The sequence below is a fragment of the Ostrinia nubilalis genome, chromosome 23 (assembly GCF_963855985.1).
Source record: "Ostrinia nubilalis chromosome 23, ilOstNubi1.1, whole genome shotgun sequence".
In the NCBI taxonomy this organism is placed as follows: Eukaryota; Metazoa; Arthropoda; class Insecta; order Lepidoptera; family Crambidae; genus Ostrinia; species Ostrinia nubilalis.
This window is the reverse complement of record NC_087110.1, coordinates 10,624,933-10,641,796: the sequence shown is the minus strand read 5'-3', so window position 1 is coordinate 10,641,796 and position 16,864 is coordinate 10,624,933. Positions and strand designations below refer to the sequence as shown.

At 38.5% G+C, this 16,864-nt stretch overlaps 2 protein-coding genes across 4 annotated transcripts in view; both read right to left on the bottom strand.

Annotated features, from left to right (window-relative positions):
- Nucleotides 1–2,299, bottom strand: part of LOC135083494 (juvenile hormone epoxide hydrolase-like) — a 118,369-nt gene extending 116,070 nt beyond the window's left edge. For both annotated transcript variants that reach the window (XM_063978255.1, XM_063978254.1), the window contains exon 1: nucleotides 2,208–2,299. The gene's annotated coding sequence lies outside the window, so the exon portion shown is untranslated. The remainder of the gene's footprint in view (nucleotides 1–2,207) is intronic.
- An 8,372-nt stretch (nucleotides 2,300–10,671) lies between these two features.
- Nucleotides 10,672–15,490, bottom strand: LOC135083496 (probable phytanoyl-CoA dioxygenase). Of its 2 annotated transcripts, XM_063978258.1 has the most exons (8): nucleotides 15,391–15,490; nucleotides 14,888–15,007; nucleotides 14,494–14,605; nucleotides 13,701–13,856; nucleotides 12,873–13,016; nucleotides 12,132–12,275; nucleotides 11,556–11,693; nucleotides 10,672–10,813 (listed from the first exon to the last, which is right to left on the bottom strand). In XM_063978258.1, exons 1-8 carry the CDS (start codon nucleotides 15,471–15,473, stop codon nucleotides 10,760–10,762), a joined length of 951 nt encoding a protein of 316 aa, XP_063834328.1. In that variant the 5' UTR covers nucleotides 15,474–15,490; the 3' UTR covers nucleotides 10,672–10,759. The 2 variants fall into 2 exon arrangements, with proteins under 2 accessions (XP_063834328.1, XP_063834329.1); XM_063978259.1 differs by lacking the exon at nucleotides 13,701–13,856.
- Between the last annotated feature and the right edge of the window lie 1,374 nt (nucleotides 15,491–16,864).

Below are 16,864 nucleotides of genomic sequence, written 5' to 3'. Positions count from 1 at the left end.
TGGACGCAAGCCGCTACCAATCGATCAACATAGAAAGCATTGGGGGAGGCCTATGTTCAGCGGTGGACGTCCTATGGCTGAAATGATGAAGTGAAAGAATTGGCAGTGGGCGGGGCATAGCTCGTAGAACTGATGTCCGCTAGGGCAGAAAAGTTCTCGAGTGGCGACCACGGGCCGGAAGACGTAGTGTGGGTGGGCCTCACACTATGTGGACCGACGATCTGGGAAGTATCTTGATGTGAGCAGCGCAGAATCGGAGCCTACCTATTACTATAACTTGACCCAATCAATACCGATTAGCAACTTTAGTACTTTAATCTTTCTGTACGTATTTTTAACCGACTTCAAAAAGGAGGAGGTTCTCAACTCAGTTGGTATTATTATATAACAATTTCTCTTGCAATTAGATTCATAAATAATTAGCTATTATTAATAATCACAAACACGAATCGTATTGACACACGTAAGGTATTTTTATAATCAATCTCATTCTAAAACTGCTTAGTCATTAATAATTTGATAAGGCCGACTACGATACCTAAGTAATCTACTTAAAATAAAATAAAAATATCACTGTTCATAATATAAATATGGTAGCAAATCTAAATCTCTTGCTAACAAAAAACCTATTTTGTTTATCTAGCTAGACAAATAGGTATAGGGTAAACCGACAGTCATTGGACGCTGCCAGTCATTGGACAAAACAACCCTTGAATTTTCTTAAAATGAATATTCCTTCAAATACAGTGATTGAATACCTATTCTTTTAAAAAAAAACGCCCTTTTATCTCCATCATTCGGAATCTCTCAGTTGTTGAAATAGAAATGCTATTTTTAATTCAGTAAATAACTGTCCAATGACTTTCTTAAGTGTCCAATGACTGGCAGTTTACCCTAATTGGTTGGTAAAAAAATACTTCATCTTGGCATTTGTTTTGCATTCTATCCATCTTACGTTAACTTTAACTTTAACAAACGTCAAAAGTTTGTCAAACTTCATACAAAAAATACCGGTTATTATAGTTACGGTTACGTAACTATCAACCTAAATATAAATAAAAGTTAAATGATACAAAAAGAGTCATTCATTATCACGTCGGTTAATGTCAAGGTTAATAACATACGAGTAGAACAAAATAAACATGTTAAGTGCTATTAAACTATGTAGGTATACTAGAATAACTTTAACTACTTAATCATCAAAAATCTAAATAAAAAGTATTTATTCAGTTTAGACCACAAGTGGCACTTATGAACGTCAAAATATTATTATAGAAAATAATAAAAAAGAAAAGGTAGCCCTTATGGGGCACTTTACATGTCTCCTTATCTTTTGGGCCCTACCAGCGCTTCGAGACAAACATATAGCAGTGTGCTGAGAAGAAACGCCTGAACAAACTCAGTACTAATTGCCAGGAATTATCTAACGGTAAGAATAACCAAATTCGAGTACATCAAATATGTGCAGACTGAACTGACCACGCATCCTTGTCATTAATATACCTAGTCTCGAACCTTGTAGTACCCTTTGGACATAAGGGTATTTTTTATATGTATCTTAAATTTGTAGTTGTAATGGCAGTTTAACTACCCGGGACAAACTTGGCCTTCATTGCTTGGGTTTGATTTCCGGTCAAGCTGTAGATCCTAGCTACACAGGAGTTGCAGCGATAGGAACGAGAGGTGGGAATAGTCCCTTATCTAGTAACTACTAAGTCGCAAAGAACAGACAGAAAGTTTCAAAAACTATGTTTTTAGACTTCAACAAATGTATACCTACACAATTTCTACCTCTATTGTCATACTTGTGACATAGAAGATTTAATTCACATGCTATAAAACAACCTGTTTATTTAAGGCCCAGTTTTTAGATCCATAGTTAAAATACCCAATAGTAAATGTTACAAATGATTAAATATGTATTAACTAACAAAATGTAAACTAATAAATATTAAGTTAAACATCGTTCAAAAACCTTAGACTGGGTTGCATCATCTTACTTTGACTTTAACAAGTGTCAAAAATCTGTCAAACTCCATAAAAAATACACCGGTTTCGTTATTGTTACGGTTAAAATAAGGTGGTGCAACTCAGCCCTAATTTGCTGATATTTAACCACTTGTCATTAAATACAGTTGGATATTTTAACCACAGATCAAGAATCAGTGCCTTAATCTGAGTTTTTATTGAACAAAATATATTTTTACCTTGAAATCGTCTCCGGGTCAGCACATCTACCACACACCGTGATATCGCACAAACTAATGGCATCGCCCATTTAAATAATCATATCTTATCATTGAATGGTTAACAACAGGGCGTCGTAATCGTAACACATGTTTGTTTGGTTACCATTGAAGTGTTGCTATGAGTAAGTCTCTACATTATTAACGTAGAGACAGAAATGTACGATGAAGGAGCGATAGCATCACTAACTGACATACTGTGAATAAAGTTATTCCTTACAATTTGTAGTACGTTCAAGGTCCAGCACTAACAATAGGAATCTGTCGAGTGGCTACTACGTATTATATTATCTGTGCTACTACGGAACGGAAAACGTGTAGACAGGCCTCGCTGGACCGATATAAAGCTCGATTACCACTGACTGACTTACTGACTGATCAGGGGTGTTTTTGGAGTATTTATAGGGGAGAGGGGTAAAATTGTTAATGTTTGTTTTAAACTAGATTTTTCGACTGCTAGCTTTATTACATTTTTATAACCAAAAAACAAAATGGCGGCATTTTTTTGAGACACCAACTTTTTTGTTATTCATCTTGAATTTTTTCTTTTTTAATCGTTGGTTGAGGTTGCCAAGGTGTTTTAAAAAAATGTGAGAAAAAAACGGAAAAACAAAATGAAAATGGAAATTTCCAGAAATTCCATAAAGTTGGTATGCAGTTTGGTGACGTTTGGGGACCCGAATGACATTTCACCATTTTTATCAAAAAAGTCTGGCAACACTGAAAGTTACGGGGAAAACAAATTTTCGAGACATGTTCGACTTTAAAGTTAAGGACAGACAGAAGGAGTTGTGTCAGAAAGAAAATAAAAATGGGGTGTGGTTGGTTATACGACCCAGATTATAGGAAAAATCTGAAATGTCAGAAAATCAAAATGGCGGCGGCGTGGGCGGCCATTTTGTGAAAAGTTGAAAATTTCGAAATTTTGGAATTAATTTTTCGAGGTGTTAGCAACATTTTGGAAAGACGAGTTGTATGAGGCGGTCGTGTGTCTTGTCAAGAGGTTTCGCTTGGGTGAAGAAATTTCTCCAGTATTGCCATGCTTTGGGAGATTTGGTCCAAAAATGTCGAAAGTAGAAATAACGACTTTCGGTCAAAAATTTGGATGACGCCTCCTGCAAAAGGATCATGCAAATGACATTTGACCATTTTCATCTCGATCACCTCTCGACCATCATCACTGGGAGCTACGGGAAAAATTATTTTTTAAGACATGGGTGTCTTTAAAGTTAAGGACGGATAGAAGGAGTTATGGCACAAAAAAAAACTGAAAATGGGGTCTGGTCGGTTATACCACAGTATATATATATATGAGCTAAAGCAGTACGGAAACTTAGCCCTTTCGGCGAGTTAAATACCTACACTTCAACTGAGTGTTAGGGTTGGCACTCATAATCTTTATAAAATTAATAAGGTTCTTACTTACTTATTTATTAAAACGTTTATATAGGTTTTTTAATTATCAAATACCTAATGGAATAAATTAATTGACTAAGTAGTTAACAAAAAAATAAAACGTTAATTAGGTTCTATAATGATCGAATACATAATCGAACAAATTGATTAAGTACTATTAGAGGCCGGTAGAAGATCTATTCTCATAAATAAAATACCGGATACTTATGCCCGTTTTCACCATCAATCCCTAATTTTTAAGTGACCCTTATGGTAACAAAATTCCTGTTATAATGTTACCATAGAGGTCACTTAAAAGTTAGGGATTGATGGTGAAAACGGGCATTACTTTCACATACCTATTGCCTCATTTTAAATACTCATCACTCACTTAGTACAAAAGCGTGCGGAGCAAATTACTTTATCAAATAGAACACATAAATTGTTAAAAAGCGTAATTACGTAATTTAAAAAGAACTATTACAAAATCAGATGTAAGCACTTTATTTAAAAAGTAATATTTAATCATTTTTACAATTCAGAATTATTACGTAGTTTAAAAAATGAAAGTTCTGGTTTTGAAGATGCCGAGTTCAAGCAGCCGTATACTACGCAATACACTCGTGACATGTTTTTAAAAATACAGCGGTCAGTGCATGCAATAAAATTATTATTATAATAAAAACACAACGCGCGCGACAGCCGCGACGGATGGACTGCGAGGTTCGCTTAGAGCTCGTGTAAAGCGTGCGTCTGTGTGCGTGAGTCTGATTTCGAGCGTTTGTATGAAGCTTCCGTACTGTTTGATTTATCTACTGTGGTCAGTGGTTATACGACCCACATTATGGGAAAAATCCGAAATTATGGAAAATCAAGGTGGCGGCTAAGCGGGCGGCCATTATGTAAAAAGTTTCAGATTTCTGATCTTTCAAATGCATTTTTATTGGGTAGTTGGCAACATTTGGGAAAGTCGAGTTGTATGAAGCGATTACGTAGTTTGTCAAGGAGTATCGTTTGGAAAAACAAAAATTTCCAGTGTTGCCATACTTTGAGAGATTTCGTCCAAAAATGAAAAAAATGGAAATAACGACTTCCGGTCAGAAATTTGGATGACGCCTCCTGCAAATAAGTCAACTTAATGATATTTGACTATTTTTAGCTCGATGACCTGGCAACACTGGGAGTTACGGGAACTCAAAGTTTTGGGACATGGTTGGTTTTAAGGAATTGTTTTACGGGACTGGGTGAACTTAGAGAAAAAGTAAAAATGGGGTTCGGCGAGGAAAATGGTCCAGAATAAGGGAAAAATGCAATATTTTGGAAATCCAAGATGGCCGCCAAGCTGTCAGTCATTTTCGTTATGCAACTAAATTCTCCATACAAATTGTATGCAGGAGGGCTCAGCTAACGTAGAAAAAGGCGAGGCTGAAGGCCGAGCGATAGTTTAAAGCCCGAGAGTCGCCATAGATTAAATTTAATACGTCAAAAAAGGACTAGAGCCCAGTGACAGACAAAAAAGCGAAGGTATGTTTTTGGGTTTTCTGTACTAAAAGACCCATTAATCGAAATCACAAACATTCGACCGTACTTGTATGAGGCAGTGAAAACGTTTTTCGAAACAGAGTCGTTCGCGACTACGTCATTTTTTTAAATATTTTTTTATGCATAACAAGGCAGGTATTTGACCACAATCGCACCTGGTATTAAGTGGGATGCAGTCTAGGATGGTACATATCTGCCCTGTAAGTCATTCGAGCCCATTATAAGCTTTAGATCCTACGAGTATGAGGCAGTGGAAAAAAAATTCGCAACAGCGTTTGTCGCTACAACGTATTTGGAACCTACGTAGGGGACCCAAAATTAATACATTTTGTTTTTGTAATTACATATTAGTCGGCCAAACGGGTGTAGTGGTTCGAAATGGACTACTATTCCGGAGGTAGCGGGTTCGATTCCCGCACAGTACAAACATTTGTGTGCATGAACATATTTTTTTGTATTGGACTGGGTGTTTTCTATGTATAATAAGTATGTATTTACAAAAAAAGTATGTTTATATCCGTTATCTAATACCTACCCATAGTACAAGCTTTGCTTGGTTTGGAACTAGAAGCGCAGTGCAGTGTAAAATGTCCAAGGATATTTATTTAAGGATATTTATATTTATATAGAATTAGCCAATATAGGAGCATTTAAGGTTCCAATTATTGATGTGCCGTTCCCGAGAACGCTCTCTCAACTGAGAATATTCTCGGGAGCGTTCCCGGGAGCGTTCTCCTAAGTGAGAAAGGTTGAGAATCATGTTCATGAAATGTAAATAAACAAACTTTCTCAAGTAAAATAGTATTAAATTAAGTCAACAGATAAGTGTATATTAAATAATACACTCTATTTGCAGTGAAAGGCTATATTCTCAGTGTTCCCGAGAATATTCTCAGTGTTCCCGAGAATATTCTCAGGAACTTTCTCGGCAATATTCTTGGCAACTGCACCTTTATTATATTTTATTTTTTTCGTCTTGAAATGTCGTTTTAATGATATGTAAGATGACAGAAATTTCTTTTTACACGTAATTAAATAATGTAACCGTCCATTTTTTCGTTTTTAACACGTTCTTATTAGGTCGTCGTGTACGTAACTAACTATGTAATGGAATCTTAGAATCTGAATTACACGCACTTACGTACGTCTTGTATCATCATGAAACTTGGCAATTATATGTAGATTAGAAATGACAATACAATATTGTGGTACCAGCTGGTCTGATGATGGGACTGGAAGGTGGCCAAAAGAACTCCTAAACGAAACGGCGGAATCACATCGAGTTTGGGTTCATTGGATGTCTTTTCAAGATCTTTAAGTGCTAGATAATGTCCAGTGTCCTAATCATGGAGTCAGGAGGTAGCCATAGGAACTCCTAAACGAAACGGTGGAAACTCATCGAGTTTGGATTCGTTGGATTTGTCTTTTCGAGCACTTTAATGCTAGATGATGTCTAGGGTCCTGATGATTTTTGGCTTTTTAGTGCTGTTAGTAATTAAAAGCGTGTTTTTAGTTTTTTAAACTATTCTTATTTGACTTTAAGGGCATATTTCACAATCGCTTAGTAAGGGCCTGTTTCGCCACTTCTGGATAAGTTGTGGAGATAGCCTGTCTGACGGATCATTTGACACATTTTATAGAAAATACATGCTAGCTAGATTGATCCGACACTTAGAAGAATGGTAATACTCCTCTTCAAAAAAGGTGACAAAACCTTGTTGAAGAATTATAGACCCATTTTGGTTCTGAGCCATGTCTACAAGCTGTTTTCGATAGTCATTACGGCTTGTCACGCTAGCAGGCTCGACGACTTTCAGCCCTCCGAACAAGCCGGTTTCCGAAAAGGCTTTAGTACCATATACCATAATAATATACGCAAAGGCAGACTATACGGAAGATCAAGGAGTATAATCAGCTACTTTGCGTTTTTGAACTATGAGAAAGCCTTCGATTCGTTTGAAACATGGGCAGTGCTTCAGTCTCTTCAACTGTGCCAAATTGACTATTGATACATTAAAGTGTTGAAAGGCTTGTACAAACACGTCACAGTGACAGTCCGTTTTAAGATCAGGACTCGAAACCTATCCAGTTGCAGCGAGGGGTGAGACAGGGAGACGTCATCACCACCGCCCTGGAAGATGTTTTCAAGCTTCTGGGCTGGAGCGGATTCAGCATAAATATCAACGGCGAGTACATCACCCAGACAGCAGACGATATCGTAGTCATGGCTGAGATCGTGGAAGATTTAGGCACAATGCTCGATGGCCTCAATAGAGTCTCTCAACAAGTGTGTCTCAAAATGAACATGGACAAGATTTAAAAATCATGTCTAAAGACCGTGTTGCACCCACTCCTCTAAAAGGTGGAGCCTCTACACTCGAGGTTGTTAACAATAATGTATACCTGGGACAAACAGTCAAGTTAGGTAGGTCCAACTTCGAAAAAAAGGTCAATCATCGAATCCAGCTCGGCTGGGCAGCCTTTGGGAAGCTTTACGATATTTTCACGCCGTTTCTCCGTCGTGTCGCCACTCCGCTTTAAATCCACTTTGAATCCGCTTTGAATCCGCTTGCAATCCGCCAGGGTGGCAAGGGCCTTAAAACTCAGAGGCACACTGATGTTCAAATACCGTAGCCGAGTCCTAAAGCCGCGGTACGCGTTTGCCACGAAAAGAGTGAGCAAGACAGCAATATCTCACTCACACGTTTCATGCCTTGTTTATAACGACTAGTTTTAACGCCCAGTTAATAAAACATCGAAACATTACAAATAATATCACATGTAAACAACAAAATTAAAATTAAAACTAAATGTATTTTGTTGAGAACACTGAGAATATTCCCGGGAGCGTTCTCGGTTCTCGAGAATATTCTCACTGGGAATATTGCCGGGAACGAGAACTTTCTCAGCGGCACATCTCTAGCCAATACCTAGTTAAAACGACATCCCTCCTAGACAAAATAACAAGAGATTTTTATTGATTTTTTCCGGCAGTTTTTTGTACATAATTAGGTAGGTACTTCGCTCCGTGAAGTGATTTCAACATAGACTTGATAGAGTCCATTACAAATGCTGTCTATGGCCCCTGTTTGTCAGCCACTTTAAATAAGTGGTTGAGTTATTACGTACATGATTTCATTGCCAAGGTTGTTGTGCCTCTGAGGTGAAGGCTAAAGTTAATCGTCAAATTAATAGGTATGTGCGTACTCATGTAGGTACAGTCCACATCACAATATCAGATTATACATTTTCACAGCAACATAGCTCCTATAACTGCTACATAAAGATGCCTCAAGAGTAGCTTGATGTGCCGTCGTCTGTACACAATGCGACAAATAACACTACTCGTATGTAATTGTGACAAGAATAAACATAACACCATTAACCTCTCGCTAGCCTCAACTGTATTTTGTCTCCTGTCATCCGCTTTGCACTGGTGAGAGGGAAGTCGAACCTTCAATTTCAACTTCGAACTCCTCCTATGTTCTTCTGATTAATTTCGTTGATGGTCCAATGATAGTTTAACTTTCCCCCGGGACTACCCATTCATTGGATCATTGGTTCGGTATTGCTGTTGGCAAACTGTAGATCCTGGCTGTACATGAGTTGCAGTGGCTGGTATCTATTAGAGCTCCCGTAGTCCATACTTTATGACGATAGTGTTGAAAATGTACGCATGAGATAGACAGATGACCTTAAAAGGTTGCGGGGAGAGGCTGGATCGTTCGTTCGTTCGTTCGTTTCAGCCGAAAGACGTCCAGTGCTGGACAAAGGCCTCCCCCAACGATTTCCACAAAGACCGGTCCTGCGCCGCTCACATCCAGGCACCTCCCGCGACCTTCACCAGATCGTCGGTCCACCTAGTGGGAGGCCTGCCCACGAGGCTGGATGCAACCGGGCAATCTGGAAATCATTGGGGGAAGCCTATGCACGTGCATCGGTAAACGTCCTGTGGCTGATATGATGGTGAATCACCCACAACCTGTCACTTGCCGGGATATACTTGAATACTAAACAAAAAATCCTCGTAGTTACTCGTATTTGGTAAAAAGAAAAAACATTTTTCCCACCCATGCCGTCCCCTTCACCAGTTAATACCAAATTAATAACACTTTTGCAAACACAAACAAGTTGATTGAAAATAATCTGCCCACTCCATGCAAGGGATGAGCAGGCGCGTGCCGCGGCTTTGCTTGCATATTCATTATGCTTATTCTATCTTCAGATAACGTCAGAATAAATCATTGAAGAAAAACAATGTTTTGTTAGATTGACTAACACCCGTATTCACAAACACTACTATGAGGTCTCACAGTGCGCGCACAGGGTACCAAAAACCTATTCATAGAGAATACTTGAGTGTCGGAGTGATATACAGTTACACACTAATCAATCACAGAGCTCTATTCAACGCTGTGCGTTCGACTTCGCATAGCGTTGCGGCTTCACTTGCAAGCATCGTTTGTGAATAAGTGTAAGGCTGAGTTAATACACCCCCTTACAGTACTGTTCTTTGTATGGACTTTGACAGAATTTTGTCGTTCAAAAATTAACAACAATGTTATTTATAAAATAACCCGTTATTATAGGAATTATTGGAGACTTTATCATGAAAAATCACCATTAAGTTTTTTCGCTACTTCATTTCAGCAATGGCCCACATTATTGTCCCGAAGCAGTAGTGGGATATTTAACTGGACATATAAATCGCTTTTTAAAACCCTAATTCCAAAAAATATATAATTTTTTATAACTTTGTATGAATTGACGTTGACGAAGCCGCGGGTAAAGCTAATAATCACTAAACCATTTATTGCCCTTCAACAAATTCAACCCTTATCGGCGTGAGACACGCGTGCCCACCCCTCAGTAGGGTAGCATTGCGGCATTAAGGGCTGGATTCCACCAAAGGAGAGGAGGAGTTTAAATAAACAATTGGTTCCCGATTCCGAACCTAAGCTGAGTGGAAAGGCAATGTGGAAATACAATACTGAAATATGATTGGTATCTAATGTCTCACTTAACATCAGCTGCGATTGCAGTCAAATACCTGCTGCATAAAAAAAAACTCTCCTCGCTGCTTTGGTAACAAACAACTAAGGGGCTGCGCAAAAGTAGACACACCATCACAGGTAACCGTGTAGTATAGTGTCAAGTGGAAGCTATTAGACTAAAAAACGAATTATCTTATGTTTTCCCGGGGTCTCACTCTGGTCTCAAACTGGAGGGAAGTCGAACCTTAACTCCAAACTCCTCCTGTTCTTCTGATTAATTTCGTTGCGGGTCCAATGACAGTTTAACTTTCCCCCGGGACAAACTTGACCTTCACTGGTTGAGTTTTTGTGGCGGTCAAGCTGTAGATCCTGACTACACAGGAGTTGCAGCAGCGCGTTGGGAACGAGAGGTGGGAATAGTCTCGTCTCAAATTACTCGTATGCATCTAAAATTTCAGTGATTTAACGTCCAAACGTAGCAAATAAATACAGGATTATTATAAGATTGCTTTATTTTCCACACTGGTAATACATTCACTTTAATATGGTTTAATATTCATGTAACAAATTATTTAATTATATTCACAAATTAGATTTTGTAGGTTTCACTTGTTTACTTTTGTGACGCCACATTTCCTGTGAAAAATTTAAGGATTAATATCACCAGGCGTACAAATAACGTGGAATAATTCTGTAGAATTGAAACAAATATAAATCCATGTGATTGTGGCGGAGTAGAATAAGACCGCACACGATTCCCGGGTGCCAAGCATCAGGGGGTGACACAAGTAAGAAAGAAAGAGAAAGAAAGACACATTTATTACAATGGACATCACACAAATACAGGCAATTACATAGACATGACAGTGGCACATAATAATGGAAGAAGAAAAAATAAAAACAAGAGTAAACTGAGCAGTGCCACCCATCCACCAACAAGATGCCCACTGCAACGGGACCCCACTCAGCATATGCCGTGGCCCACGGTGACGAAGGCCACGGCGCTGGTTTTCAGTGTGCCCCATGTCCAAGTCGTGCAGATTAGTACTCACTGGCACATCTGCATGGCAAATCTGCGGTCTATGTTATGATACGAGGGGGTGCGATTGTCTTTCAATCTTCGAATCGGGAGGTTACCCCAAAAATCCTGGGGGGTACCAGGGGGTGCCATAGGACTTGTGACGGGGGGGGGGGGTTTGCAGAGGCAAAAGTTACCAGAGGGTGGACCGACGATCTGGTGAAGGTTGCGGAAAGTGCCTGGATGCGGGCAACGCAGGACCGGTCGTTGTGAAAATCTTTAGAGGAGGCCAGCAATAGACGTCATTCGACAGTGGAGACTAAATGACCTTACCTTATGCTGGAATTATAAATATTTTACCTCATAAGTGAGATCCACGCCTCGCTTTTTAAATACTGCAACTATTTCGTCAGCAATTTTCTGCTGTATGGTGCCAGTTAAATCAATGTAGTGGCAGTCACCGCTGGCGTAGTGGCACGATATGATTTTGCGGTAAACCTGGTAAATATAAAAAGGGTTCTAAGTGGAATGAACTAAGACACAGGTTGTATGTATTTACATCACTTTGAACCAGCTCTTTGCAAGACTTACTTGACTTACGCCCGTATTAACAAACGATGCTTGCTTAAGTGAAGCAGCAAATCGAACGCACAGCGTTGAATAGAGCTCTATGATTGGTTCGTATGTCACCCTGTGCGTGCACGCGCACTGTGAGATCTCATAGTTTGTGAATACGGGCGTAAAAGTCCTATGTATATGTACCCTAGATGGGGCAGAGGTCGTCCACAATAGTCCTCCATCGCGTTCGGTCTTGAGCTTCGCGTTTGATCTCGCTCCAAGTCTTACCGATTTTCTTCGCCTCGTCTGCTACTGTGTGCCGCCAAGTTTGCAAGTTAACGCTAACTATGAGATGATGATGATGATCCAATTACCTACCTTTGACACATTAGGCCTGGAACCGTGCACCAGACCAGATTGGAAGAATACTGTGTCCCCTGGACCCATGACCAGGTCAACTCGCTTGTGTTCTGGGGCTACTTTGTCTTCGTCCATGATCCAGTGGAATAACTGATCGAATTTCTAGAAAAAATCGATGACTGTGAATCGAACGAATTTTTTTTTGGTTAGTCTGAAAGTTGACTGGCAAAGAATGCCTGTACCAGTGTCGTGGATTGTATAATGAAGGAATGGCGAATATAGTGCAACAAGGCTAGTATTTGGGAATATTTAGATGTAATTACTGAAGGAAGAAATGACAGTATTTACAAAATATTTTGTATTTACAATAGGGCAGCATTATTATCATTAAGGCCAGGCCATACAAATTACTAAATATTTTCTTAAAGGTTTTAAACCTTTGTTTGTCACCTGTCATCCGCTTTGCAATGGAGGGAAGTCGAACCTTAATTTCGAACTCCTATGTTCTTCTGATTAATTTCGTTGCGGGTCCAATGACAGTTTAACTTTCCCCCGGGACAAACTTGACCTTCATTGGTTGGGTTTTTATGGCGGTCAAGCTGTAGATCCTGGCTACACAGGAGTTGCAATGGTGGGAACGAGAGGTGGGAATAGTCCCGTACCCTATAGTGGGTTCACCACAATAATCGAGTGGCGTCGGGGCTCAACCTGCGTAATGGTCTAATTGTCTAGTTATCAATCAAAACTATGAGACCTCACTTCAGGATACCCATGTCTATGCAGGTCGCCTTTATGACTCCCAGGCAGGACGTACAGGCATCCATTCTCTATGGTCACCTCGTCTATGGCCGTCCAGGTTGTTACGATCTTCTCTGCTGGTCTGAAGGGGAAGTAGTACAGGTCCTGTGAAAATGGGGGTGGAAATAATGAAAACAATAATTAGTACATCTGAAAAAACTTCATCATGCCTTCTCAAGCAGTCTATGTTCTTCTGATAAATTTCGTTTCGGGTCCAATGTCAGTTTAACTTTCCCCCGAAACAAACTTGACCTTCACTGGTTGGTTTTTATTGGATTGTCAAACTGTAGATCCTGGCTACACAGGAGTTGCAGCGGTGGGAAAGAGAGTTGGGAATAGTCCCGTTCTCCACCAGTCTGGCCAGCGTAGGGAACGTAGAACAAATCCTACCTTCTTACTGAAGGTTAGAGAGAGTCGTGATCCCGCAGTGGAGACTAATAAATGATCTGATGATGTGTTCCTTTGATGCAAGGATATCGTCCATTCAAAATGTGGAAGGTAGGTATTTTGTTACTATGATTGACCAAATTGAAAGCCCTCTCAAGGTTGTTGTCAATTGTTACACGCCATAATTTGGCGAGACATGTTGAACATCATCAATTTTGTGTTCCATCCTACCGTATTTCATGTAATAAACAATTTGATTTTGAATTTGAAGGTTCCCACAACGCCCTTTACTAGATCTCAGTTCAACGAGTCCAACCAGCCACTCAAGTCAAAGCAGTGAACATTTTTTGACTGAACGAACGAACGATAATACATAATTATGATAACAATGATGATAATTACCTGATGCGGAGGATGTCGACCCGTACCAGGAGGCTTGTTGATGACCATGGTGTGCACAGCAGATATGTTGTCACCAATGAGCTGGGACACCACGTCCAGGAGACCTGGGTTCTCTACGTACGTCGCGAATACCTCATCATCGATGATGTCTTGCATCTGGAAATACAGAGAGCAAATAAGTATGATCCAAAATTATGAAGCCAAAATTAATGGAAGAATTCTGCTATTTTTTTATATTAAACTAGTGACCCGCCCCGGCTTCGAACGGGTGCTAAATATAAATATAAACCTACCTCTTGAACCACTATACTTATTAATTAAAAAAAACCGCATCAAAATCCGTTGCGTAGTTTCAAAGATCTAAGCATACATAGGGACAGATAGCGGAAAGTGACATTGTTTATACTACGTAGTAAAGAAAACTTGCATCTTAAATAACCTTTAAAGACGATTGCAAGTTCAATAATGTACACTATGATAGGTACCTACCTAACTCCTACCTATCCTTCACAAATAGAGATATTTGGTATTAGAATTCAGTTTTTACAAAAAAATAAGGTGGGTGGGAACTACATTCCCACTGCCTTAATTAGATGAAGTTAAGATTTGAAATCTTTGAAAATCTGTACCCTGAAAATACACTCCTACTAGGTGGACCAACGGTAAAGGTCGCGGAAAGAGCCTGGATGCGGGCAGCGCAGGACCGTTCATTGTGGAAAACCTTGGGGGAGGCCTTTGTCCAGCAGTGGACGTCTTCTGGCTGAAACCAACGAACCCTGAAAATGCTGCTCACCTTATTAACACAATCTTCTAGCGTCTTTGCTTCTTTGATCAACTTCGGTTCCTTGACGATGGTCACTATTCCACGAGGTGCTGAACCGTCGCATATTTCACTAAAGCGTTTTCTAATGACAAAAAGATTATAAAAATAAAGAAGAAAATTAAAATTAAATGTTTATATTACAACCAAGCTTGGTTTTATCAATTGAACAGTCGCGAAATCGCGTTTTACATCGATAGAGTCGCTAAAACGCGCGATTACGATACTGCGATCGAACGCAGAGATGTATCTATAGTAGGGAAAGAAAAAGAAAATCTCCATACCAAAAACAACGGTTGTTGTTATAGTTACGGTTAAATTAAGGTGGTTCAACTCACCTTTAGTAACAAATAAAGATTTAACATACCTATAGCTGTTCAACGATCCAAAGTCAATTAGGTTCTTTATAACTAAATAGCCATTGTCCGCGAAAAAATCCAACTGTTCCTGAGATAACTGGAAGGTTTTTGGAAACTCTGCATTTACACTGTAAGTTACAAATAAAGCTTTTTATACTAAGTAGCTTTTCGACGATCTGGTAAAGGTCGCGGGAAGAGCCTGGATGCGGGCAGCGCAGGACCGTTCATTGTGGAAAACCTTGGAGAAGGCCTTTGTCCAGAAGTGGACGTCATTTGGCTGGAATGATGACGACGATGATATGACCTTTTGCCCGCGGCTTTGCCCTTATTTAATTCAGTTCACAAAAGTGACTTCCAAACGCGATGCATGGATAAAAATCTTACTAACTTTTAAAGAAATCCCCTTCGTTTCTTATAGACTTTCGTTCAAAATTAATTTTAAAAAAGTGATTGTAATATCTAGCAATAATATAATTTATTTATAAAGTTTTCTAAGTGCAAGTCAACTCACCACTTTGGTGTAAGCTTTAAGAATCCAAATCTTCTATTATAGTTCATTTTAGTATCAATTAAGAATATTAACTGAACTGCCATAACAGCACGATCTAGAGCTTAACTCTTACTGCTTAGAAATACAATTTACCTGTGATTTAAATACTTACAAAACAATTTTTTTGGCAACGCAAGTTAGGTGGTAAACATTTTACTTAGTTCACTTTAAATATAGATAAGTAGCTACCTAATAGGAATTATAAATAAGACTTAAAATATTTTGTAGTCCGGATAATGTATGTATTTTATTTATAATGTTAAGACGATGTAATAAACATTTCTATAATTATTATGTACATTAATTTGAACCACCGAGAGGATTAAGTTACATAAACAAATTTTAACCACGAACGAACTATAGTTTAAAAATTATCTAAACCTGATTTAACTAACTTCTACGGTGGCTTTTTCTGTATATTCAATAGACTGTAATTCTACTTACGTTATATCGTAAGTCTGATTTTTATGTATAACCACAGAATAATAATAAGTACTTCGTACAGAAGATTTTCTTCGCGAAGGTATTTAAAAAAATGTATGCTCAATGTCGTTAACAATATGGTGTAATTTAGCTTGTCTCAAGAGTCGAGCACCATTTTGTTGACAAACGTCAGTGATCGGTACTGCGCCGAAGACATAGGGCTGACTTCGGTAAAATGATGTGTGACGTGAGGTGCCAAACTGCGAAAAATGGTGGAGGAAATCATTGAGTTATAATGTACTACGTACTAGAGAAGACATGTCAACTATAGTCCGATTTTTAATTCGACGGAATTCTGACAGCTGTCATTTTTTGACAATTCAGATGTAATAAGCCTTTTTTACTTTGAATTAATAATAAATAATATGAAATTAAATTTCATCAAGTACAACTTTTAAGAATGAACTATTGTTTGTTTTGTGAATTAAATGTTCACTAATTATTATGTACATTTTAGAGACTAAGTAGAAAAAAACGTGTTTTTAACACAGAAAAACGACATATTAACATAAACGAAAATATGTATTGATCATCAATCATCATTATCGTCATCTTAATCAACTTGGATTATAAAATTGGCATCTTGTTAAATTGATTATTTTATGAAGCTAAATTTTATTAACAAAAGGATTTTCATAAAAAAGGTTTGTAACCCATGGATTATTGGCCAGGGAGTCCAGTAATAGAAAAATAATTTCCCAATTTTTTTTGTAACTTCAATAATATGATAATGAAAATTCAAATGACCATTTTGAAAGGATCAGTACATTTTTAAGCCTTAGTTTTTCAAGTGAAACCTTAAATTCAAGAGAGGATTATTTTTTAATTTGTGAAAATGCTCTCCATTCTTAGTGGGAATGTTTCAATGTTGACAACACTTCTGAAATGTCAAAATTCCGTCGAATTAAAAATCAGAGTTTAGACTGTTTCTGGCACGCAAATAGGTCCATGG